The 25,970-nt window shown below is 42.6% G+C and overlaps 1 protein-coding gene across 7 annotated transcripts in view; it reads left to right on the top strand.

Moving 5' to 3' along the window:
• Positions 1-5,064: 5,064 nt before the first annotated feature.
• Positions 5,065-25,970, top strand: part of METTL24 (methyltransferase like 24) — a 170,687-nt gene continuing 149,781 nt past the window's right edge. For 2 of the 7 annotated variants that reach the window (XM_045499273.1, XM_045499272.1), the window contains exon 1: positions 5,068-5,484. In XM_045499273.1, the coding sequence (XP_045355229.1) occupies positions 5,167-5,484 (318 nt within the window). In that variant the 5' untranslated portion in view covers positions 5,068-5,166. Of the gene's footprint in view, positions 5,485-25,970 lie in introns of all 7 variants that reach the window. The other 5 variants (XM_045499269.1, XM_045499270.1, XM_045499267.1 and 2 more) reach the window with 4 other exon arrangements.

Here is a 25,970-nt window from a genome sequence, read left to right as displayed (position 1 = left end):
CTTATGTAAGATGCAGCTCCTGATGAGGGGGAATCCAATGTGGGATCAAGTATAGTGATAGCAGAGTGGGAGGGAACTAAAAATAAACTGCTTGGTTCATCGTTTGGCCAGAGGCTGGCTCAAGCTATTTTTTGAGGTTTCCCACTGATAACAAAGGAATACTTGATGGACTTTGAATGGGATTAATCCAGGCTTCCCAGGCTTCTTTGGTGGACTGAAAAATTAATAATAGCACTTCACATCGAAAGATCTATTAATTTTGCCTTAAGTTAGCAATTCTGTTCTCAAGAATTATAACTAATTACAAATGCATACAGACTTGATTCATTTCTACTCTTTAACTCAAGCACTATTTACTGAGCACATACGACATGCCAGGGAAAGTTCTAGGAACTGGTATTGCAGAAATAACTGAAGAAAAGTCCCTGAATTTATGGAGCCTCCGTCCTAGTTGGGAAAGAGGTATTAAATAAGTCATCATGTTTCCAAATCTCATGGGAAGTTTTCAGCCCACATGTTATTAGACCTTTTAGTCTCTTCCTTCTAGAAATACTTTCTTCATTTGGTTTCTGGGACACGTTCTCTTCCCTTACTGTCTACCCATTGAATTCGGTATTCTTTGTTGACTCCTCCTCATTTTCCTGACTGTAAATTGGTGGATCCAGAGCTGTCTTCAAATATTTCTTCCCTCCCTTATTTGACATCACTGTGCCCATGATCGAAAATTTGTATTTCTAGCCCTCGCTGCTCCCCTGAATTCTAGTCTTTTCAATACAACTGCCTACTTGACACCTCCACTTACATATCTAATGGGCTTCCAAAATTTAACATGACCACCCAAATCACAGTCTTGATTTTACACCCCAAACTACTCATACTTTTAAGTCTTTTCTTTCTCCGTTAATAGCAGCTTCATTCTTCCAATTACTCGGGAAAATCCTAGGAATCATCCTTGACCTCTTTCTTTCTCTCTCAGTCTACCTTTGATCCATCACAGGTAGCTATAAAGATGTCCATCACAGCATTGTTTAGAATACGAAAGCTTGGAAATGATCTAATCATTCAACAGTGGAAGACTGGTTACGTTTTAGCACATATGGCCATTAAAAATGATGCCATTGGTTAATAGCTTACTGTTTAATGACATTTTTATCATGGAAAATTTCAAACATGCTCAATAATAGAGATCTGTGAACCCCATCATCCAGCTGCAACAATTATGGACTCAAAGTTATTCTTGCTTCATTTATACACCCCGTTATCTCCCACCTCTTCCACTGGATTGTTTCTAACCAAATCCCAGACATCACATTGTTTAATATGTAAGTATTTGTACCATATACAAAAGCAGGTTATTAAGAAATACGTATAATGTGATTTCATTTTTGTAAACTATGTACCTAGGTGCATAGGAAAAAGTCTGACAGGGCAGCTATCTCTGAATCGTGGTACGTGACTGTTGACATCTTTTTCTCAATGAACATGTATTACATATAGAAAAGACGGTGGGGATGGGGTGCGTGGGGGAAGATGTTGATGCCAGACATTCTAGCTCTATTCCTTTCCAAATCCGATTACTTTAATTCAGGCAAGATACTTCATGTAGTGAAAGGGAAATAACCACTTTGTAGAGGTGAGGATCCTTGTCTTCCAGCTTCTGTGTTCTCTCCCAACAGTCTGTAACTAAAAGTTGCCATATGAACATCTATTGTTACAACAGGGCTTCTCAACTTCAGCTCTACTGACATTTGGGGCTGGATAATTACTTGCTGTGGAAGGCTATCCTCTGCCCTGGATGAGATCTCGCAGCATCCCTGGTCTCTGCTCATTAGATGCCCCTTGCATCTTCCCCTCATCCTCACCCATTGTAGCACCCAAAAATGTCTTCAGAAATCGCCAAATGTCCTTGGGGAGGCAAAATCACCCTGGACTGAGAACCACTACACTTTACAGCATGTGTACTCATTTAAATGCATGGTGTCTGGGAGGTTAGCGGCAAAAATGTTCTGTTTTACTCATTTTGCTGGCTGAGACCTCGGGAAGGATATAATTTGTGATCTGATGAAAACTGCTTTCATGGTTTACTGACCTGCACATTTAAGTAACCAACCTATGACTCCGTGGTTAATAATTACTGCATTTTTGAAACATATCCAGAAAGGAACATGACAGGTTCAACTCCATGAGAAAAGCAGATGTCGTGAATGAAAGATGGCTTGTCAGCGAAGACAGTGATCAGTTAGATTTTCCTCTGCCGCCTACCAACTAACCTATTTCACTATTCATTAAAATCCACGACACAGGGAAATGTGCGGAAGTTAAAAATGGGGGAATTCTTCCTAGAAAATTAATGATGCTACATACATATAAACAGTTCCTTTTTATTAGTAATAAACATGTAGGGACCATTGTAAAAGATGAGGGAAAAGGGCATTTAAATGTTGTACTTTATTTGGATTTTTTCTCATAATGGAAACATTATTAGAGAATCATAGAAATGAGATAAGGGAAAATATGAGGTCATCTTGCCCATTTTCTTCAAGAGCTACACTGTTCTGTGTGCCCCCTCCCAACCCCAGTCCAGAGCCTTATTAAATATCCCCATTTTCATAATATAGGATCCTCCTCATGTCCCCCTCCCCCCCTGGAGAGTAACTCAACAGATGAGCAGAGGGCTTAAGTTAGTGGTTTTGTAATATTCCAAAGATTACCTCTTTAGCTAGCACTGTGTTGGTTGCATAGAAAATAAAACTTCTAGCAAAGTCTACACCAGACTTTGGCGATCCAGATTTATCAAGCACGATGTGCATCATGTCTTAAACAGCTTTACCGGGGCACCTGGCTGGCATAGTTCGTTAAGTGTCAGACTCTTGATTTCGGCTCAGGTCATGATCTCACAGTTGGTGAGTTTCCCGTGTGGGGCTCTGCACTTACAGCATGGAGCCTTCTTGGGATTCTTTCTCTCCCTCTCTCTCTCTCTGCCCCTTCCTTACTCGTGTGTGCACCTGTGCATGTGCTCTCTCTCTCTCAAAATAAATAAACATTAAAAAAATAGCCTTACACAGGGGCGCCTAGGTGGCTCAGTCGGTTAAGCGTCCGACTTCAGCCCGGGTCACGATCTTGCGGTCCGTGAGTTCGAGCCCCGCGTCGGGCTCTGGGCTGATGGCTCAGAGCCTGGAGCCTGCTTCCAATTCTGTCTCCCTCTCTCTCTGCCCCTCCCCCGTTCATGCTCTGTCTCTCTCTGTCTCAAAAATAAATAAACGTTAAAAAAAAATTTTTTTTTAAATAGCCTTACACAATTATACAACTTAATGAAGTATATCTGTGAGCCTTAATCGTTGTTTCTTGCAACTGTTGGATACTCCTGATGCCAGACAATGTAAGATATTTATAAATCTCCTTATACTTTCTTACATTTACCTACTTTAGAATCAATGCTTAAATTTCATTTTTCATGATAACATCCAGGATTTTCTTTAATGGTAAAAATAATTACCATTAATTGAGTAGCTTCTGTGAGCCAGGCATTATTTAAGTTACTGAACATTTAATATTTTATGCAATCTTTGTAATCCTACCAGATATATAGGTCTATTTACACACGAGAGAATGGAGGCTGAGAGAGGTTAAGTACTTTGTCCAAAGTCTCACAGCTTCTGCAAGACAGGGTTCTGATCCAACACATAGGTCAAGTCTGACTATTTAAATAGTCACAGAATGTGAGATTTTCTCTAAAAATTTGTGTCAGGGAAATGTTACTTGCTTGGATTCTTTAAAACAAAGCCCATCTGCAATAGCCCCAGGGCTACATCTAAGAAAAAAAACAAGAGTCAATCATAATGAAACACTCAGGAGCCTGAAGACTGGTGTGGCCCAGGGAATGGACTCCATTGTGTTGTTAGATGTGGAGAAAATAGCCCAAGTGCTTTGTACAGTGACAGAGAATAGACTGGCTCTTTCTTAAGCTACAGAGGTTTTAGAGAGGAGGGCTCCTTGTGGAAAATTCCTGAGATTCAGGGAGTGGGGGAAGGGGACTCCATATTTGGTTTCTGTTGTCCAAGCTGTGGGTAGTTAGGGGAGAGAATAGGACTGCAGGGGTAGTCTCATGTATAAGTATGGAAAATAGAAACATAGAACATAAAAAGAAGTGGCCACAGCTAAAGAAAACAAACCCAAATCCAAACCTAAACCCCAAGCCCAAACCTCAAACAGGTTATGGGAAAGAATTGTAACCATTGGAAATGAACAGTCAACACCGGACTTCAGGCTGTGAGCGTTCAGTCTGATTAATTAAGGTCAAGGTGGTGATGGAAATACCAGCTGGGGAGCATTTTGCCTAAAGATAAATTTGTCCCTCTGTATCTCTGCAAGACAGCAGGGAGGTGTGTGTTTGGAGCTAAATTAATTTGATTTACATCATGCCATGGTAACTTCTGTTCTCTCTGCCTGCTGTCAGATGTCTTAGCTGGCTCTTTCCCTCTCCTTCACCCCCACACATTTCATAACACGGAGAGAAAGCATGGATTGGCTTCGGGCAGAATTTAGAAATGGAATAGCTCTAATTTGATTATTTTGTATCGAGTGCTATTTCCTCCCCCCGCCCCTTTCTTGAGGGAGAGAAGTTGTAAACCCGAACCTAAGTGCGATATATTTTTATGCTGTGCTTAATGGCACAAACTGCTTGACAATCAGAACTTGTTCCGTGTAGCAAAACCTAGCAGCTCACCTACCTCCTGTGTTTCTTCAACAACACTAATGCTACAAAATGAAGTTACCAACCAGGACCCCGTTAGGAATGCGCTTTTTCTGGCCATGTAGCTTTTCAACTCCGCCTGGCGCCGGAGGCCGGGGTGGAGCCCTGCCCCCTACCTCCTCGGGGACCCCCGGAGCCCGGGTTCTGGCCCCGCCGAGCCTCCTGCACCTCCGCGACCCCACCCGGCACGCCGCCCCTCACCCCTTCCAGCGGCCGGCGCGCTCGGCCGGGCAGGATAAGGTTACGCCGAGGCTTCCTTGGACCGCGGGGAGGGAGGCGGGTCCGAGCCCGCGCCCCGGCCCGCGGGGGAGTTCCCACCGTGGGCGGCTCGGGCCCGCGGGGCCACATCCTCGCTGCCGGCCGGGCGCGGCGTGCGGGCCGCCGAGCTTAGCCCCGGGCCCGGCCCCCCTGCCATGGCGCGGGAGAGGCCGCCCGGGAGGGGCTGCGGCGTCCTGCGCCGGTGTGTGGTCGGCGCCGCGCTGCTGCTCGGCCTGCGACTGTGCGCGGAGCTGCGCCGCGCCGGGCCCCGGCCCCCGGCCCGTAGCGCCCCGCCGGGCCCGGCTCCCGGGCCGCCCGGGCCGCACCTGCCGCCCGCGCCCGGCCCGCCCCGAGGCGCCAGCAGGAGGCAGGTGACCTACGTGCGCAGCGGGCGCCGAGCGCCTCCGGAGGGCGGCGGCAGCGGGACGCCGGAGCCGGGCTGCTGCGCCCCGCGCGGGCGTCCCCGCCGGAAGGTCAGTTGCAAACGGTGCAGTCGTGGGCCTTAGACCCGACTCCCCTCCCCGACCGCGCTCAGAGCCCTCCGCTCGGGCCCGCAGGCAGCCCCACCGGGACCTTCAGAGAAGTCTTCTGCTTCTCCCAGCTCAGCCCTCCCTGGAGGCTCCAGTGGTGGCACCCTCCAGCGCCCAGATACGAAGAGGGACTGAGCCGAGTCCATTCAGTATTCCACCGAGCGTCCACCGCGTGCCAGGCTCCCTGCAGGCTCGCATCCAGCAGTGAGGGACCAAGTCCTGCTCTCAAGGAGCTTACATTCTAGTGAGGAGGGGCTACGAGTGATGGGCAGGGAAAGGAAAAGAAAGGTGTTGGGGTTTTACTTATATTCTGTGCTTCCCCCGGTTTTCTCCTTGAGGCCTGGCAAAGCGAGGTGGGTATCCACCGTGAGTGGCTTTTCCTCTCTGCCTTCATCGAGGCGATGGAGATCCACTCTCCAGCCGAATTTCCCTTGAGTTCCGCCGCAGACGTTGGCATGGTGGCTGGCACAGGGCGAGAAGCCGAGCCCCGGCGCCGCTTGATGGGAAGTTAATTGGAACCTCGAGGACTGAAGTAATAATCTGGGTTTGTCTTACAGCACTCGACAGTGGTGCTCTTCCTACCGCATTAACTTCTTGGCTCACACCTCAGTGAGTGGTTCAAGTTTAACCTCTGGTTGTGAAGCCTCTGGCCTTCTTCCCTCCTTTTGGAGCTCAGTAATTTACTAGGTCCTTGAGGATGAAAAGATTAAGAACTGCAGGTACGAGCTTGCCTGGGCCTCACACCCATCAAGCCAACCACAGCCTCTAGGGCAACTTCTATCTGTTGCCTGGCTCACCCTCTTTTCTTTAAAACATCCCCTGCCCCCCACCCCCCACCTCTTGGGGAGAGGGAAAATTCTTCCTTTGACTCTGCTGCTTCCTGTGGCTTCCCAGGCTAACCTACTTTTCAGGATCACACCCCTGCCTTCCTTTGCTCCAAGGCTTGCCTCTGCGGTGCCATAGCCCTGCTGTACTTGCCTGGCCATCAGTGTTACCTTCCTGGATGAACTCAAATACTTTTTCCTATCTCTGAAACCTCACTTCCCAAATCTTTTTTTTTTTTTTAAGTTTATTCATTTGTTTTGAGAGAGGGAGAGAGAGAGAGGGAAAGAAAGAAAGAAAGAAAGAAAGAAAGAAAGAAAGAAAGAAAGAAAAGAAAAGAAAAGAATCCCAAGCAGGATTTGCACTGTCAGTGCAGAGCCTGACATGGGGCTCCATCCCATGAACCATGAGATCATGACCTGAGCCGAAACCAAGAGTCAGATGCTCAACCCACTGAGCCACCCAGGTGACCCCCCCGCCGCCCCCCCCCCCCCCACCAAGTGAAGTCTTAATTTGCTCTTCCACTCCCTTCTTCATGCTCCTAATGCACTTACCATGACACCATGTTATGTCTCCAGCACATGTCTGCCAAAGGCTTTCCAGGTCCCAGATGCTGTATCAGGTGCCGGGGCCCAAAATGAGTTCAAAGTCTGGTGAGGGCGGCACTCGGCTTGGGCCTCTAGTAATGTGACTCAAGTTGTAAATAAGGTCTTGAACTCCAGCTGAGGAGTCAAAAAAGGCTAACCGTGAGGGGACATTTGATCTAGGACTTGATTTTCCTTAAAGGTTCAGGTTCTTTTGTTTCTCTCCATGTCCTCAGATGTCCCCATCAGGCCTGCCCTGCAGTTTTCCTCTCACATCCGCCCTCAGCCTGTGTTGTTTCTGTTGTCACCTGTCCAAGAATCACTCTTAAATCTTGGTCACCACTTGAGACAACAGTGTCTGTAACTGGGGCCTGTCCTGCACGTGGATAGGGTTGGAATGCACAGACTCCGAGGGTCGCTGGAGGGGAAGTTCACATCCATCCTTTTCAGGAGTCTGCAGCAGTGATGCAGGGGACAGTGGTGGCTTATACAGGCTGGTAGAAATGGAGGTGTGCAGAGTGGTCTGATCCTGGATGTGTTTTGAAGATGAGGGAGGGAGGAGAAGTTTTTGTTGTTTAGCTTTGGGTTTGGGGAGGAGTGGACAGAAATCAGGAGGTTGGATTTAAACAGGTTGAGTCTGAGGTAACCTTTAGACATCCAGGTGGAAATGTCAAACAGGCAGTTGGACGTATTAGTCTAGAGTTGGAGGACGCATCCAGGCTGAAGAGAGAGATGGGAGTCATCAGTGTACAGGTGGGACTAAAGCCGTGAGACTGTAGGAGATCAGCTAGGGAGTGGGGGGTGGCTAACACAAACGAGCTATCTGGGTCTGAGCCCTGGAGCTCAGTTTTATTAAAATTAAATTAGAAAAAAAAAAAAAACAGAAGGAAATATGTGCATAGAGTCTTGCATGGGATAAGCACTCAATTAATGGTAGCTTTAACATTCACATATCTGTCCTGTGACAGATCTTTAGCCTCAGCCGTTTCCCAAGTATAATTTGTTGTAACCTATTTCCATTCCTTTGGCTGATGCTGATTCTCTTCCTTGCAAGCCTTCCATCCTCCCTTCCTGTGATTCATGCCCTTTCCATTCTTGACCGCTCAGGTCAAGGGTCATCACCTGGAAACCTTCCCATATCAATCCTACTTCCATGCCAATCTTTCCCCAACTGGGGATGATGACAAATGCATCCTGGTTTGTCATTTGCTTTGTACATGTCGCATGGTAATCCATTTCAGATTGACCGTTTTGTCCCCACAGTTGTGCTTGATGGAAAGGATTGTATTTCCCAAAATGACCCCTTGTAGATGCTTACTCCTGAGACACCGATATGTAAAAAAAATATGAGAATCTTACTATTTCAACCTATGATGTGTAACTCTAAATGACTTTGGTTAAAAATATATAAGAAAGGACTGAGCTTATTGCTGTTTTTAAAGTACTGCTTAATTTTTTAGCCTCCTAAGGAAGACTCTTCCCTGGGTTTCTTTTTTTCCCCAGCTCTCTATTTATTTACTCTTCTTCAAGATATACATTCTAACTTCCTCCCATTCCTAGCTAGTGGGAATCTTGAATGTGTTTCATTTTCCCTTTTTTTTTTTTTTTTTTTCAGTTGAGTTAAAATGTTCCTCACAACCGGAAAGACCAGTTATCCAATCTGTTCTCCCACTTTTGGAAACAGAGTTTGCCATCCCTTATCGATCTTACTCCTTTGTAGCCTCCTGTCCAGATGTGCAATATAAGCTGAATGCACCATTAAGTAATTGACAACTAAAGTTCGGAAATTATGTGTTAAAAACCTTGGATCTTATTTAAATTTTGCTTGTTGAGAATAATGGTAAACAATGCTATTTAGGTTCTTGGGTACTTTGTGGAAGGCACCTACCAGATCCGTGAAGGAGAAAAAGTTCCATTCTATTTTGAGGATGGCTTTTTGGGTGGATGAAACCTGCATGGAATAATTGGGTTGTGGAGGGTTTCTTGTCAACGTGCTTCCTTTGCAGGTGTTAGAGGCACAAAAATTCAGCAATTATATTGCCACTTTAATCATAGCTCGTGCTTCTCTTAAAGAAAATAATCTGTTATAAAAAAGAAAAGCAAAGTGCAGTCCTCATATAATTCTTTCCCTCTTTCCTCCTCCCCTTCTTTCAGAGTCATGCAAGAAACTAACTCTAAATATTACGTCTGCTTTCACATTAGAGGTCGTAGCCTTAGAGCACTGTGAAATCGGGGCAAATGATACATGGTGGGTAAAAACTGTCTTTTTTCATTAGGACAACCCTAGAACCCATGCGTTTTGGTATAGACAGAAGCTTTCCATCAGAGCCCTTAGGCACTAGAATCTGCATACTACATATGAATAAAAATGTCGCTGTAATTCCTTTCCTTCCCCCCATTGCTGTGTTTCTTTCTGGTTTTTCTGTCTTTCACATACACTGTGATCACATGGGCGAAACCTCACATGGGTGAGGACTAAGATACGGCCTCCATGATTTATGCCGCTTTCCACAGTCTTGAGTAGATGTTTCTCTTACAGGTTAGCAATCCACCTAAAAGGCAGCACCACAGTACGTGGCTCATTTGCACAGGAGAAGCACTCACATAGGAGCCAAGCTTCCTGAAGAAATTTTTTTCTGTCTTATCAGAGATATCTTACTTGACATTTAATATGTTGGAGAGAAAAGTGGCTTCTGAGTCACAGAGCCAGGGAACCAGCAATGTGCTGGATTGGTTTGTTAGTTACAGATCCTTTGGAACAATGTGTCAGAAAAGAAAAAAAAAAAAAAAAAGCTGTTTCCTTTTCTGAACAACCATATGGAAAAATTCAGTCGTTCTTCCTCACTTCTCATCATCTTAGTTTTCTAATTCTGTGATTTTCATCAGGAGGGAAGAGGAAGATGCATAGTAGAGCCTTTGATATATCCAACTGCCTTCAAAGTCCTTACTCTTTACAGAACCCTTGAAGGTAGGTTTGAATGGCTTGTAAAATATGGCCCAGCGGTAGTTTCCAGCTGCTTAGATTTTTGCTGTGCACCTACAACTCCTGTCCTTCAGGGAACAACATTAATCAGTCCTCTCACACCGTCCTCAGGAGGCAAAGCATTTTCATTTTAAACAAAGTCATTGAGGGTAATTGAGTGAGCTCCAGCAATATGTGGGTGTGAAATGGCAGTTGCTTGGTTTCACAGAGAAAAAGCAGGTTTTGATTAAAACTTGGATGTGCCTCAGATGGAGAATAGACCTCCGCACGCCTTCTAAACCCCCACAGTTCCTCAGAGAACATTCTGTGGGCAAAGGAGCTGGTAGTGGAGGCTCCGCTGTTTGTCAACAAGTGGTGGTGGAGATGTTAGGTGCAATGTGTCCAGTCCATTTTCCGAGGACAAGAAAATCCTGTCAGTTTTCTCATGTGAGATTTCCCTTTTAGTCTGCGAAGAGAATCAAGAGTTGTGTAGTCAAACTGGAGACTGTCAAGGGTGATGGGCATTTGAGGTTTTCCATCTACGCTATGACACCTTTGGAGTACTTCTGCCTCTAAGGAGTTTGGCTCTTTATTCTGTGCTTCATAGAAAGTAACAGGAGCCTGCTTCATTTACCACGAGACACACACAAAAGCAGGAATCTACCAGCGTTGATAAGCTTCTTTTAAAAGCAGCCCTTGGGTTCTCTAGAGACCTCACGCGGGTCCCCTTAATGGCCTGTGGAGTTTTCTGCTAAGAGAAGGTGGGAGGATTTGCTGTACAAGAGCATTTTTATCCTGTCAAATGATCGAGACAAAATTTAGTTGTATGAGCCTCACGGTCTAGGACCATGGGTAATTTAAACTAATAGCAAGCTGGGTTGTTGGTGAATGGCTCGGGCGGTAGATCTCGCCCATGAAGAATTTTATTTGAACCGTACAGTTTTTTAAGTATTTGGACATTAATATCATTCGACGGGGCCTACAGTGTCCAGTGGAACCCAGCACAGCACTCTCTCCATTTGCATTACCTGTCTGATCTCTGAACGCATTTGAAGTTGCAACCTCTTAGCCAGACGTCAAAATCGATCATCGTTTTTCGTCAGGAGTGACCGGCAATGTTAACGCTGCTAAGCTCAATGACCGCATGGCACAGAAAAACTAGATACGCAGAAACCAAAGGGCCTTTCTAGCCATTCCTAGTCAAGAAAGAGGAGTTACTAAAGGCTAGAGTTGGATAATGGGGAGAGTAAGATGGTAGAGCAGTATACTTGGTTAATGTAATGTTCTTTTGGTTATAAACGAGAGAGAATGGACTCTGACCTAACTGAAGCAAAAAATGCCAAAACGAACAAAAAAAATTAAAGACACTTATTGGGAAAACCTTGAGAATTTCTCACTGAATTGGAGGAAGAGTTAAGCGACCACTATGTGCAGGGGGAAGGAGCAGGGTTGCCCAGGAAATCCCAGGTCTCCTTGACCTTTTCCCTAAAGTGTTACTGTAACAAGACTGGCCTCCCTCAGCTCCAGCTTACTGTCTTAGATACTCACCTTGGATCAGTCAGCTCTAGCCACAAGCCATAGTCATAGCCTGGGAGCCCCCTCCCTGTTCCAGAAGCCATTCTTGGAGAAAGGGGAAGCCTTCCCTAAGTTACCTCAAGAAGTCAAGGGCTTGGCATTCCTTAACTGTTTGGGATAGTTATTGTACAGTTTTACCCTTAAGGTTTTGCTTTCCTCATATTCTAATATTTTAACTAGTCCAGTTCAGGGATCTTGAACCTGAGCACCCAGAAGCAGAGTTTAGGTTTTTTTGTTTGTCTTGCTTTGTTTTGTTTGTTTTTTAATAAGCCTAGCATCTGTGCCTCTGTGTGTATGTATTTCTCTATTGGTTAACTATTTCTCTGTCTAGATATATTCTTACCGATAACCTTTTTTAAAAATGTTTATTCATTTTTGAGAGAGAAACAGAGCATGAGCAGGGGAGGGGCAGAGAGAGAGGGAGACACAGAATCTGAAGCAGGCTCCAGGCTCTGAGCTGTCAGCACAGAGCCCGATGTGGGGCTTGAACTCATGAATTGTGAGATCATGACCTGAGCTGAAGTCGGATGCTTAACCCACTGAGCTACCCAGGCGCCCCAGATAACCTTATTTCCATGTAGTGTTTGGCAGTAAGTTGGCACCTTCTGCATATTACTCATTTTTAAAAATTCATTTGGGTATATATACACAAGATCTTTGTAGATGCAACATTTTTCCTTTTATTTTTTTTTAAGTAAAATGTAATTTGTGGGGACTTTTAATAGAGAAAGTAAGTGTGATCAGTACGTAGCCCATTATCCCAATTAGGGTTCTCAAACTAAAGCTAGAGTCTTATGTTTTTTGTTTCATTTTTTTTCTGTCAATGCGGAGAGTTGCTCTGCAAAAAAAAAAAAAAAAAAAGAAATCTGAAAAATTCTTCACAGCATGTAAATATTTACAGTCCTGTTTGCAACTGGCTAGTTTGAGTCTCTTTAATATACGATTACTTCTGTATCAGGAGTCTCTTGGTTGCAAGTGATGGAAGCCAACTGAAACTACTCAAAAGAGGGATTCACTGGAAGCGTACTTGGCTAGAACTGAGGGAGAGGTAAACCAGAGAGGCTCTGGGAACTTGACTGTGGACTAAAATGAGCCCTAAAGACCTTAGTCATCCCTGTTACTTGCTACCCAAGATGTAGCGGGTATTAATCGTTCTTTTTGACCACACCTTTGAATTTCTCTCCTGTATTTGAGGAATTCTTCACCTAAGACAAAAATAAAATAAAATAAAATAAAAACAAAAAAAAAACCACCAGAAAAGAATTTCCCCATTTTTCCTTGCACCAAGAATGCATTCATGCAACCGAGGCCTAGCATTCAGATATACCTGCATGAGAATATGGTTGTACCTTAGAGATTCAAAGAAACAAGTGGCATGATGGCTGTGGAGTAGCAATGGTGGCCGACTGGAGGCATTCCGTGTCCAGGTTGGTGAAATGAGCCATAGAGTCTGTGCCCAGCAGTGGGGCAGTGTAGTCTACACTGGCGAGTAGGGTGGTGTTCCTGCCCTTGAGATTCTGCAAGCTAATAAATCTTTAATCAATTCCTTTTCTACTTAACTAGCCAGAGTGGTTTCTATTGTTTACAACTAAGAACCTTGACAGATCAATAAATTAGAACTGGCAGTTTGGAAGGTTACAACTGTAATTTTCTCTCTCCAATTTTGCTTGGTCTATTTAATTCAGATTTTAGAACATGATGATTGGGGTCCGAGCGAACTATGGGCCGAGGGATCTTTCCCTGACAAGATAATAACATTTAGCTTCAGATACTAAATTACACAGATCTGCTAACTTATCACGAGAGACATCAAGCCCTTTTTCATGGCACCATTTGTTGGGGGTGTCGGGCAGGAGGGGGCCAGTTTATGCTGTGATAACAAACAACCTTCAAATCTCAGGGCTCACACTAACAAAAGTTTATTTCTTGCTCATGCTGTGTATCTGTCACTGGTTGGCTGGGTTGGGGTGACTCTCAGTGCTGTTGTCATCCTCTCTCTGGACCCCAGGCTGGCAGTGCAGTCACCATCTGGAGGCTTGCCTGGCACCTTGGCAGAGGGGTGAACGCTCCGGAGGGTCTTGCATGGCATTATTAAATGTCCTGGCTGGAAGCCACACCCAGCACTCATGCTAACAATCCAGTGGCCACATACCCGTTATGGGAGGACAGAGGCCTGTCCTGTGCTCAGAAATCAGAGAGCTGGAAAGGTTCGGTGAGCAGCACTTCCGGCCACCACGGTATGGTAACCCTTCAATCATCCGTATCTAAACGGGCATCGTCTAGGTCATGTTTCTTGTTCGCCGTTCTGAACGCCTCACTGAGTATGCACATTTGACAGTATTGAATAAAGCACGTGAAGCTCTTTTCAGGAGGCCTGGATCTAAAATGAAGCAGACATCTGAATTTAGCAGAACAGGGGAAATAAAACAAGACTCCATTTACATCTTATAAACACTGCTGTGGCGTGTCCTGGAGCTTGTTAGATACAGTGATTCTCATTGACATTGTTTATGTTAGATTCCTTGCACAAAGTAGTGATGGGATGATGGGCTGCAGGTCTTTTTTTCTGGGGAGAAGGCAAGCAAGTTTTGAATAAATAAAGCCATGCATCTAAATGAGCTGAAGGCCTCTGGGGAGATGACTCAAACTCCATGTTTAAACCCATCTTCATAGAGATCACTTACTTTTAGTTGGAGCAAGTTGAAAGACTTCCAAACTTCTTTTCAGGATCTGGCCCCAAATCAGAGGCAATATGCATGTTATACAGTGTTTGCTATTGTGCATAACACGACAGCAAGTGTTTTCAGTTTGTTTTTTATCTACTTTGAGTGGAGTACAACAAATCACTTACAAATCCTAATTCACAGAATGCTAATTGAGCACAGTGATTAGATCACATGTGGAGGGAGGCCTCCTCATTCAGCAGTTTTGGGGGTAGAATATGGGGAAGCCAGTGAAGGTAACGCATGAGATTCTTGGAGACCTGTTTCTGTGGATTTGCACTTGTCATGAAAGGACTTGATTATCGTGCAGCCTCATCTGTGAGATGGGCTCATATTTTTATACTTGAGGCTGGAAGTTTAAATTCTGCTCCCGTCCTCACTGGATGTGGCATCCCTGGTCTAGTCTTTAGTTTTCTCCTCTGTGAAAAGTAGTAGCGCTTAATCCACATGAAAGTTGTGAAGATTAAACGAAAGCATGTAGGTAGAGATGCCTGGCCTATGGGAACAGCTCTGGAAATGAGGATGGTCTCTGTTCAGCCTTGCGTTTCTCCTGGGAAGCAGGCCCTTTGGCATCAACAAGGTATAGACATCCGTGTCTGGGGCGGGGGGGGGGGGGGTGTATAAAGCCTAATACTCGTTGGGATGTTTAATATTTTTCATTCTTGAAAAATTTAATTTAATTTTTGTTAAGTTTTAATTTAAATTCTAGTATTAATGTACAGTGTTACACTAGTCTCAGGCGTACAACATAGTGATTCAACAATTCTGTACGTTACTCGGCGCTCATCATGACAAGTGCACTTCTTAATCCCCATCACCTACTTCACCCATCCTTCCTCCTTCCTGCCCTCTGGTGACCATCGGTTTGTTCTCTATAGTTAAGAGTCTGTTTCTTGGTTTGTTTCTCTTTTTTTCCCCTTTGCTCCTTTGTTTTGTTTCTTAAATTCCTCAGATGAGTGAAATCATATGGTATTTGTCTTTCTCTGACTAACTTACTTCGCTTAGCATTATACCCTCGAGCTCCACCCATGTCGTGGAAAATGGCAAGATTTCGTTCTTTTTTATGGCTGAATGATACTGCGTCGTGTATATCTACCACATCGTCTTTATCCATTCTTCCAGCAGCGGACCCTTGGGCTGCTTCTGTAATTTGGTTATTGTGAATAACATTGCAATAAACATAGGGGCGCGTGCATCCCTTTGAATTAGTGTTTTTGTATTCTTGGGGTAAATCCTCAGTAGTGTGATTAGCAGATCACAGGGTAGTTCTACTTTTAACTTTTTGAGGAACCTCCATACTGTTTTACACAGTGGCTGTGCCAGTTTGCATTCCCACCAACAATGTTCAAAGGTTCCTTTTTGTCTGCATCTTCACCAGCACTTATTGTTTCTTGTGTGTTTGATTTTAGCCATTCTGACAGGTGTGCGGTGATATCTCATGGCAGTTTTGGTTTGTATTTCTCTGATGATAAGTGAGGTTGAACATCTTTCTATGTGTCTATTGGCCATCTGGATGTCTTTGGTGAAATGTCTGTTCATGTCTTCTGCCCATTTTTTAATTGGATTATTTGGGGTTTTTTTGGGTGTTGAGTTGTATCAATCCTTTATATATTTTGGATACTAACCCTTTATTGGATATGTCATTTGCAAATATTTTCTCCCGTTCAGTAGGCTGTCTTTTTGTTTTGTTAGTTGTTTCCTTTGCTCTACAGAAGCTTTTTATTTTGATGTAGTCCCGCAAGTTTATTTTGCTTTTGTTTCCCTTGCCTAAGGAGACATATCTAGAAAAATGTTGCTACTGCCAGTGCCAGAGATATTGCTGCCTGTGCTCTATTTTAGGATTTTTTATGGTTTCAGGCCTCACATTTCGGTCCTTGATCCATTTTGAATTTATTATTGTATGTGGTGTAAGAAAGAGGTCCAGTTTCATTCTTTTGCATGTAGTTGTCCAGTTTTCCCAAGATCATTTGTTGAAGAGATTGTCCTTTTCCCATTGTATATTCTTTCCTGCTTTGTGAAAGATTAATTGACCATATAATTGTGGCTTTATTTCTGGGTTTTTTGTTCTGTTTCATTGATCTATGTCTTGTTTTTGTGTCAGTACCATACTGTTTCTGATTACTGCAGCTTTGTAATATAACTTGAAGACTGAAACTGTGATACTTCCAGGTGTCTGATTTGGGGAAGCATTTTTATCCTATGTTAATGAGGGAGAGTAAGTTAATTAGGATGAGCATCAGTGTGTGTGTGTGGAGGGGGGCGTTTAGAGGGGGGTGTATGCAGGGAGCAAAGCTTTGTGGCAGCTCCAGAAGTCAGAAAACTGAGCTCCAGGCCTTTGTGTGTGTGTGTGTGTGTGTGTGTGTGTGTGTGTGTGTGTGTGTGTGTATGCACGTGTGCACATGGTGTGAGAGGGAAGGGTGAGGAAGCAGGGAAGGTGTAGTTCAAAGGAGGTCAGTGGAGTAATCATGGGTTAAATAACTAAATTATTTTTCTGATCCTGCCTTCTATATTTTAGTCAATTAACTGCATGCTATTATACTTGGTATTTTATATACATTTAAAAGATAAACTTAGTTTAACCAACACAAGAAACCAAAATTTAAGTATTGACCTTGGTAGTACAGGGAAGATAAGGCCTTCGAGAAGTTTACGATTTAAGAGTGGGGTGGGAGAGGCCCTGTGCTAGGGGAGTTGCATGTGTTCTTTCATTTAATTTTCAGAAGAAACCGATGAGGTGGGAATTGTCCTCATTTTGCAGTTGAGGAAGCCCAGGCTCAGAGACATTTACCAATTTGGGTAAAACAGAGCTATGTGGGATGAAATGAAGGGTTAAACTCAAAACCCATGACTGTTTCCATTTGCCTGTTGAGATAGGTAGCTAACAACCAATTCTTACATAAGGTAGATTACTTACCAGATAAAAATTAAAATCAAATTAAAAGACAATCATAGGCTGGGAGAGGATATTGAATATGTATCACCAATAAAAGATTAATATCCAAAATATAAAAACACTACCACCAACAAAAGACCCCCCCCCATACGCATAGGCTAAAAAAAAAAAGAGAGAGAGATAGACAACTGAACAGAAAAATAAGGAGGGGATTACATTATATATATTATATATATATACACATTATATTATAATTATATTACATTATAATAATAATTACATTATTATATACATTATATTATGTACATCATATATTATATATATACATGTATATATATGTGTATATATATATATATATATATATATATATATATATATGAGAGAACAATATGAGTATACAGAGAGATGATTAGTTCCACCAATAAACCATGGAAGCAGATCAAAACACAGTGGGATTCTAGTTTACCCCCATCATACTGGAAAAAATCCAAAGGTCTGATAAAAAAAGGGTTGATGAAAATGTTGAGCAAAAGGAACTTCTTACTAAATGACTTTATCCAGGTAGCTCCCATCCACAATTTCTTTTGTTATGTCTTCTTACTTTCTCCATAGCACTCCTACTTGATCACAGTTTTTTCTTTCTTTTATTCTTTTTTTTTTAAAGATTTTTTAAAGTAATCTCCACACCCAACATGGGGCTTGAACCCACAACCCTGAGATGAAGAGTCCCATGCTCCACCAACTAGCCAGCCAGGGCCCCCCTGCCGCCTCCACGTTTCTTTTATTCTTGTTTGCAGTCTTATCCCCCGTGAAGATCAGGTGCTCATCTGTCCTGCTCACCACTGCATCCCCTGTGACTATGATAGTACCAGCACATAGTAGGTGCTCAGTAAATATTGGTTGAAAGGATGGTTATTTCAATCATTGCAGTGCTAGACCTATGTGTTTGAGGAACATCTGAATCTTTCAAGAGCTACTCTAGAGTCCTTTTGAGGTGTTTAATTTCTGAATCAAGGTATTACACTACAGATTCTTGGAACAGAGCACCCAGCATTGACTTTGCCTCAAACATTGGTGACTATAGAACAGAGGTCAGAAGCCATATCTGGCTGGCCTGTGCCTGTTTTTGTATGGCCCATGAGCTAAGAATGGTTTTTATAAATGAGCACTTGCAACCTACCTTATGATAGGAAACATTAACTTTGTGGGTTTTTAAAGTTTTTTCAATGTTTTTATTTATTTTTGAGAGAGAGAGAGCGTGAGCTCGGAGGGGCAGAGAGAGAGGGAAACACAGAATCCAAAGCAGGCTCCAAGGTCTGAGCTGTTAGCACAGAGTCCAACGTGGGGCTCGAACTTGTGAACCACGAGATCATGACCTGAGCCAAAGTCGGACAGTTAACTGACTGAGCCACCCAGACGCCCCTAACTTTGTGGGTTTTTTTAAAGTTTATTTATTTATTTTGAGAGAGAGAGAGAGAAAGAGAAAGAGAAAGAGAGAGAGTTCAAGTGGGGAAGGAGCACAGAGAGAAGGTGAGAGAGAATACCAAGCAGGCTTTACACTGTCAGCGCATAGCCCAATACAGAGCCTAATCTCATGAACATGAGATCATGGCCTGACCCAATATCAAGAGTTGAATGCTTAACCAACTGAGCCACCCAGGCACTCCAGGTAACATTAACTTTGAATCCCAGTGAAGCAAAATACCAAAGAAAAATTCCATTCTTCTCATTAGTGGATCTATATTACAAAAAATGTACACAATTGTTATATTTTGAATTTAAGAAATAAAAATGTGTAAATTTGTCTTTTCTCTTGTTATGTAAGTATCTACTTAATATCTTTAATTTTGCTTCTTGGCTCACAAAGTCTAATGTATTTATTATCTGATTGTTACAGAAAACCTTTGTCAACCCCTGCTATGGAAGTGGACCCAGGGCCACTTAGCTATGACCATTCCACCTGGGGCGACCACTGACCTTCCTGAGAAGAATGGTCTTGACTTCCAACAGGGACACTGAGAAAAAGTTTTAATCCTCTAACTATTCACAGGAATGTCATTATAAAGTCTTCAAGGTCTTTGTTTTAAGGCCATTGCCATGCAGTGAACATTAAAGTGAGTTAAATCTTGGTGTTTGTTTACCACTGCCAGTTACCCGCCTTTTCTAACACAAGTGTATTTTTTTGGAGCAGACTGTATTATGACAATCAAATGACTTTTCCAGTCAAAGATTCTTTTCCAGTATCTTAGGTCATAGCCCTTCATACGTAAGATGGCTCAAGCCATGTGCTATGAGAGGTCCAGGACTTTTCCTGCCCTCCAGTGTTCTGATAATATCTGGAGCTTACATTTTCTGGTCACTCTCTCTGAATTCCTGCTCAGTGTTCTACCTGGGGCCACTGCTTTCCCCTCTCTGCCCATTTTTTAATCCCCCAGTGTGACACCCACACAGGCCTTGCTGAAGGTCTCAGGGTAATGGAGAGAGATACTAATGCAGTTCAAAACAGAAATTGACTTAAAATTGATTGCTCAAAGTTTTCTTGGCCATTGAGGATTTCTTACTGGCTGTATTTGCTTCTTAGACTCATGCACCACTGATCCTGCCTTCTCTTGCCTATACTTTAATTCCTTTCTTCCCTTTTCAAGGCTTCGAGCTCCACTCCCATTCTACTCTGTTGAGTTTCCAGAAAATTCCAGATACATGTCATTTTCTTACTCAGGCAGTTTATCTTCTGGTTTTCTCTCTCCTTGCAGGCCTGGCCTAGAGATGAATTATGCCACTCTGGTGGGAATTGGCTGCAATCAGTGTTTGTTTTAAAAAATCATGTTTCCCCATCTTCTCAACTGGTAGACCACCCATGTAATGTGCCTAGCACAGTGCCTTGGATGCAGTGAGCACTCATTACATGTTGGTTGTTCTTATTATTAGGAGGATTGTGCCAAATTAGTTCCACTGTTGGTCCCCTCATCCTAACTATGGCTGCTGCTTTTGTATGGTATGGGGAATTATATGATTAGGACATTTTTGGGACCAGCAGTGTATTGCTTCATGCAGAACTCCCCTTTTTCCTTTATGCATGTCTTCATCTCCTCCTTTGATTTTTTTGGGCTTCCTGGTGAACTACATTGCCTTCTGTCTGCCATGAAAATGAGTTACACAGAGGGTGCTGACATGAATATTAGGGTTCAAGAGTTCCTGGAAATAACCCAGCCAGTGCATTCTTTGGGATATACCCAAGAGAACTGAAAACATAGGTTCACACAAAGCTTGTACCTAGATGTTTATAGCAGCATTATTCAGAAGAGCCAGAAGTGGGAAGCAACCCAAATGTCCACCAGCTGATGAATGGATACTCAAAACGTGGTATATCCATAAAGTGAAATATTATTCAGCCATAAAAAAGAAAGAAGTCCTGATACATGCCACAATGTGGATAAACTTTGAAAACATTATGCTAAGTGAAAGAAAACAGTTACAAGAAATAACATATTGCATCTCTCCATTTTAATGTAATCACCTGAGTGGGTAAATTTATAGAGACAGGAAGTAGATCAGTGGTTGCCAGAGGCTGGGGGGAGGAGAGAATGGAGAATGGGGTTTCTTTTTGATGTGATGAAAATATCCTGCAGTTAAAAAGTGTTGATGGTTGAACACCCTGTGTGTATATAAAAAACTGCTCAATTGTTTAAAATGGCAACTTTTATAGTATGTGAAATATACCTCCGGTAAAAGTAATGCCCAGAGGCCCATGGAATTTATGACCAGGGTGAAACTACATGCTTTTCTCTGTTCAGTTAAAGATATATTCACTGTGGGAGAGTCCTGGACCCTTGGCCTGTTGGTGCTCATTAATAGGGATGGGCGTGCTTAGCAGAAATGTAGTGTCTATGTGTTTGCTCCTCTTGGGCATTTGTGTTAAAGAGAACAGCAGTTATACGGATACCTCACTTTTAAAGTTTTTTTAATGTTTATTTATTTTTGAGAGAGAGACAGAGTGTGAGCAAGGGAGGGGCAGAGAGAGAGGGAGACACAGAATCCGAAGCAGGCTCCAGGCTCTGAGCTGTCAGCACAGAGCCTTGATGTGAGGCTCAAACCCATGAACCTCGAGAGCATGACCTAAGCTGAAGTTGAACGCTTAACCAACTGAGCCACCCAGGCGCCTCCCAGGATACCCCACTTATAAACAACTCTTCCCAAGCTTACAAAAGCTTGCTGCGTCATTATCCTAGCTGGTTCTCATAATAGCCTTATGAGTGAGATGGTTGTTATTTCCTTTCTACCAAGAGGGACTCTGTTAAATTACTGCTTCAAGGTAAATAGAGGTTTTAAACCAGGTCAGATTTGATACTCTTTCTACTCTATACTATGCCCTACATCCATGTTGAAATCTGGATCTCAGAAAAATATGTTGATTACTATAGATTTTAGGTTTGATATTAAGGCTTCTTAGATATTTTCCAAGTCAATTAATATATTTTAAAGCTTAATTTTAGCTATTTTGTCAGGGTGGAATTTCAAGCATGCTTTCCATTGCTTAAGAACAAATTTGAACTGATTGTATAATTATGATAGGGAATATTCTTTTGAATAGTGAATATTCATTTTGTACAGAAATAGTAAAAAAAAAATGGCTTATTTAACTAATGTGCACTTACAGGACATTAACCTCAATCAGAAGCAGAGAGCTACATCAGTTTGGAAACCTAAGTGTTTGACTTCATTTTGGTACCCTGGATACAGAGAATTGTTTTGGAAAATCTGAATGCCTGGGCCTTATTCCTGGACAGGGAATGTTCTTATTTATAAAACCAAACCACTAGCATAGATTGAAGTCTGTTTACACATATAACATTGTGTCCTTTCTCATCATGGTGATATGTTGAGACAAGGAACAGGAAAAAAAAATACTATCTCTATATATAATTTTGTTATTTAAAAAATATAGGTAAACTAGGATGCTGATAATTAAAGGTACATATGTTTGGACAAGCCATTAACTTAATAGAAAAAAACAGATCAAAAGTGCTCTTAAGGTTTATACATTTTTTTAAAAAAAGAATAAAACCGTATAGGAATGGGAGAAGTGAGTAAGGGAAGTTGGAAATTTAATTTTCTGTGTCTTTTATTCAAGGAGTTTTTGGATTATAGTTATTTTGAAGGCAAAAATTTTCAATTTAAAAATAGAAGGGAAGAAATAGGAACAGATTGGAGTTTGGTGGAAAAAAAATTAGAGACAGAGAAAAATACAACAGGGAGGCTCTGTGTAGGGAATTCTTATGTTCAGTTTCTTCTCAAATTTCCTGTGGCTTGTGTAGACAGGAGTTACAAAATTTGATGAAAACAATCCGATGGAAGCCATGGACAAGCATTCCAGAATCACGAACATCTGTTTGCACACACATTTGTTTGCAGTTGATTTCAGGGGAAGCATGGGCCTCATGAAGCCCTTAATCTGGGAGTGGATCAGAATCAGGCATAGGAGTTTGCAGAATACAGATACCTCTGCCTCCCCTACCCCAGGCCTCCTGTGAAGGACCACTCCCTCCCTCACGGGGGTGGGTGCCGGGTTAAGACTTGTCAATTATGATTGAGATGGTTGACTCCTAAACCTGGTGGAGAAGCATCCGCAGCAAGTGTTCAGGTTTTTTTGTTTTGTTTTGTTTTGTTTTTTAACGTTTATTTATCATTGAGAGACAGAGAGAGACAGAGCACAAGCAGGGGAGGGGCAGAGAGAGAGGGAGACACAGAATCCAAAACAGGCTCCAGGCTCTGAGCTGTCAGCACAGAGCCCGACGCGGGGCTCGAACTCACAAACCGCGAGATCGTGACCTGAGCCGAAGTCGGACGCTTAACCGACTGAACCACCCAGGCGCCCGGCAAATGTTCAGTTTTAAGTGAGAGCTGCCCCAGTGTGATGTGATGGGCTTTTGTCTCCTGGAATCACCTCACTGCCAGCTGGGCTGAGCCTCAGGAGGTGGAGCCCGGGGTCCTGCCCAACAGCCTGGAGGGTGGGGCCCTCACCAGCCCACGCCTGGAGGTGGTGCTGAGGCGGACAATCCTATCCATGGTCAGTTCTGCCTTCCTTGGTCTCCTTAAACTGCACCTGGGAGAAGAGCCATGTTTTGTTTTCAGGGTGGTAGCCAATGGCTCCTCCCTCGTATTGATTTTTATGTTACCTCATTTGTAAATAAGTGCTTGTTTTATATTGTAAAAATGTTGAATGTCAAAAAAACACTTTTTTTAAGACAGAAAACTTGGTAGCTTCTTGAGAAACAAACATAAAAGAAGTTGCGGTCATCTCTTCCACTCTTCTGCCTTGTCCACAGTCCTGCTTTATGTTTGTATTTCTCCAGCTACACACTGGCATTAGTCTAGCATCTAAGTTGATTAATAACATCGCCCTGTCTCTGTGTGCGTGTGGAATGTCTACAACCATTTATTTAGCAAGGTGAGTAGAAGCCTCCTATGGAAAGTCACTGATTCGCAGTAATTGGTCAGTTATGTAGAAGGTAGTTAAAGCAGTGATTAACAAAAAGCATACACACAGTCTGCTTTAACTCAAAAAACGCATGCACATTTGTTTGCCAGTCTTTTGTTGTGAGTTTGGCTCCTGATTGGAGTTCTGGTCTTTCTTGCAAAAACCCATCTGAACTGCATCACCCTTTTTCCAATTTTGGTTTCTTCAAAGTGGGGCAAGAACTTAACACTTGTGAGGCAACCTACGTGCAAAACACCTTTAGATTTTAGTGATTTTGTTACTCCGTTTTACAGTTGCTTTACTCATACCTAACGCAACGGCATTTAAAAATAGTACCTAGCTTTTATTGACTTGGTTTCTGTAGAAAAGAGAACTGTTTTCTTTCTGTGCACAGGTTTCATCAGTTTACCTAATTTTAATTAAATTATAGGAGTTCAATAACTTGTGCAACTGATGTAAATTGGTTTGGGAACAAACCAAGTCACTCCTGGTGAAAATACAGCTACACTGGTAGCAGCAGGAGAGCACAGGTAGAGACGATGCTGAATGTCCATTGATCTGACAAGTTAGTTTTTTTTTTTTAATGTTTATTTATTTTTGAGAGAGAGAGAGAGAGAGAGAGAGAGAGAGCATGAGTGGGGTAGGGCAGAGAGAGAGAGAGGGAGACACAGAATCTGAAGCAGGTTCCAGGCTCTGAGCTGTCAGCACAGAGCCCTGATGCAGGGCTCGAACCCACGAACCGTGAGATCATGACCTGAGCCAAAGTCAGACACTTAACCGACTGAGCCACCCAGGTGCCCCTGACAAGTTAGTTTTGTAGAGAGATTAAGAATGCTCCCACTGTAAGAAATGTTGAAGAAGAGCAAAACTTCACGTGTTTTCAAGTATGTTGGAGTTACTTTATTTGTAAAATGAATTCCTACAAGGAGGAATGCATCTGTTTACCTTTAAGAGAATCTGCATGCATAGTTGTGCAGGTGGGATGAGGGGGACTGGACCAGTTATGAACAGAAGGGGCATCCCTTCAAGGCTTTGTGGGATCGACCTTTTGAGTCAAACATAGTTTTGCATTTAACAAATAAAATTGACTGTAGCAAGTGTTTATAGTTTCGAGGTTACAGGTCAACAGCTTTGGGATTATGAAAACAAACTTTATATAGTAGAAAAATCTCAGTTCTCTTCTTAACAAATAGGTTTGGATAACACCTAACTTGATGATTTCAAGGTATAGAATATATATGTACAGGTTCCGATTAAATTTTACAACCGGTACATAAATCGTTGTTGCCCTTTTTATCTATCACACATTTAAGGTTGATAACTTGATTCCATCTAAATAAATAAATAAGTAGTATTTATATTTGGCTAGATTGAGGTATTACTATGAAACCCAGCTAGTGGATATCCCTACTTTCATCCAAAGTTCTTTAAAAAAATTGTCCTCAATCTCAAGAATTATGTCATGTTCTTTCCTCCCTGGCATTTAAATCAATATAAAAATGTCCCTTGGAATCATTTATGTGGGGGACTGTAAACAAAGTAAAATACATGGTGTTCTCATGAGGTTTGTAGTCTGGTTAGAGAAACAAGACCAACGTACTTGCAACAGATTACAGCAAACATTTGATTAAATATAAAATGAGAAGTGCAAGCAATAATTGCTGAAGAACCTGCTTTGCATAGTTTATCTTGCACATAGTAAAGGCTTGAGTGAATAGGAAGTTTGGGGGAAGTACATGAGACAAAATAAGTGGAATTTGAACTGACTAGTGAATAAAAGAGAGGATTGTTGGTAGGAGAGGAAAGGTATGTTCAGGACAAGATGCACTTAGGGAGCAGACCAGAGAATAAGGTTTGTTTTATAATCCTAGAAGGGCCTATAAAATCCTAAAAAGTTCCTTATAGTATTTATCTGAGCACCTCCTAACTTCTCTGAGTCTTGGCAGTGAATTATCTTTGATTACACTTCTTTTCTTTCCCTGGGAATATCCATAAAACCAACGTTCTGTTACAGCCTACCATTCAATCTCTAACGTTGTGGCATTGGGAGAGTTCTGTGGGGATTCATACCCAACAATGATAACCATCTTTTACCTAGTGCCTTGTAGGTACCTGTATCAGTCAGGATAGGATAGGTTATGCTGCAGTAACAAACATCCTCAAAATTTCAGTGGATTAAAATAACATATAAAGTCTATACTAATAGGAAAAGTATAAACTTCCTATGAGGAAGATAAAACTCTGAGACCTGGGGTGGGGGCTGCATAATGTAGCAGAGCAAGTATGGGACTAGTTGCCTAGAGGTCTGGCTCTGAGTCACAGCCTAACTCCTCCTACCTATGTGACATCGATATGTCATTTCATCTCTCTGAGCTTGATTTTCTTCAATTAT

This window comes from Leopardus geoffroyi, chromosome B2 (assembly GCF_018350155.1).
Source record: "Leopardus geoffroyi isolate Oge1 chromosome B2, O.geoffroyi_Oge1_pat1.0, whole genome shotgun sequence".
In the NCBI taxonomy this organism is placed as follows: Eukaryota; Metazoa; Chordata; class Mammalia; order Carnivora; family Felidae; genus Leopardus; species Leopardus geoffroyi.
This window is presented reverse-complemented; position numbering and strand designations above follow the sequence as displayed.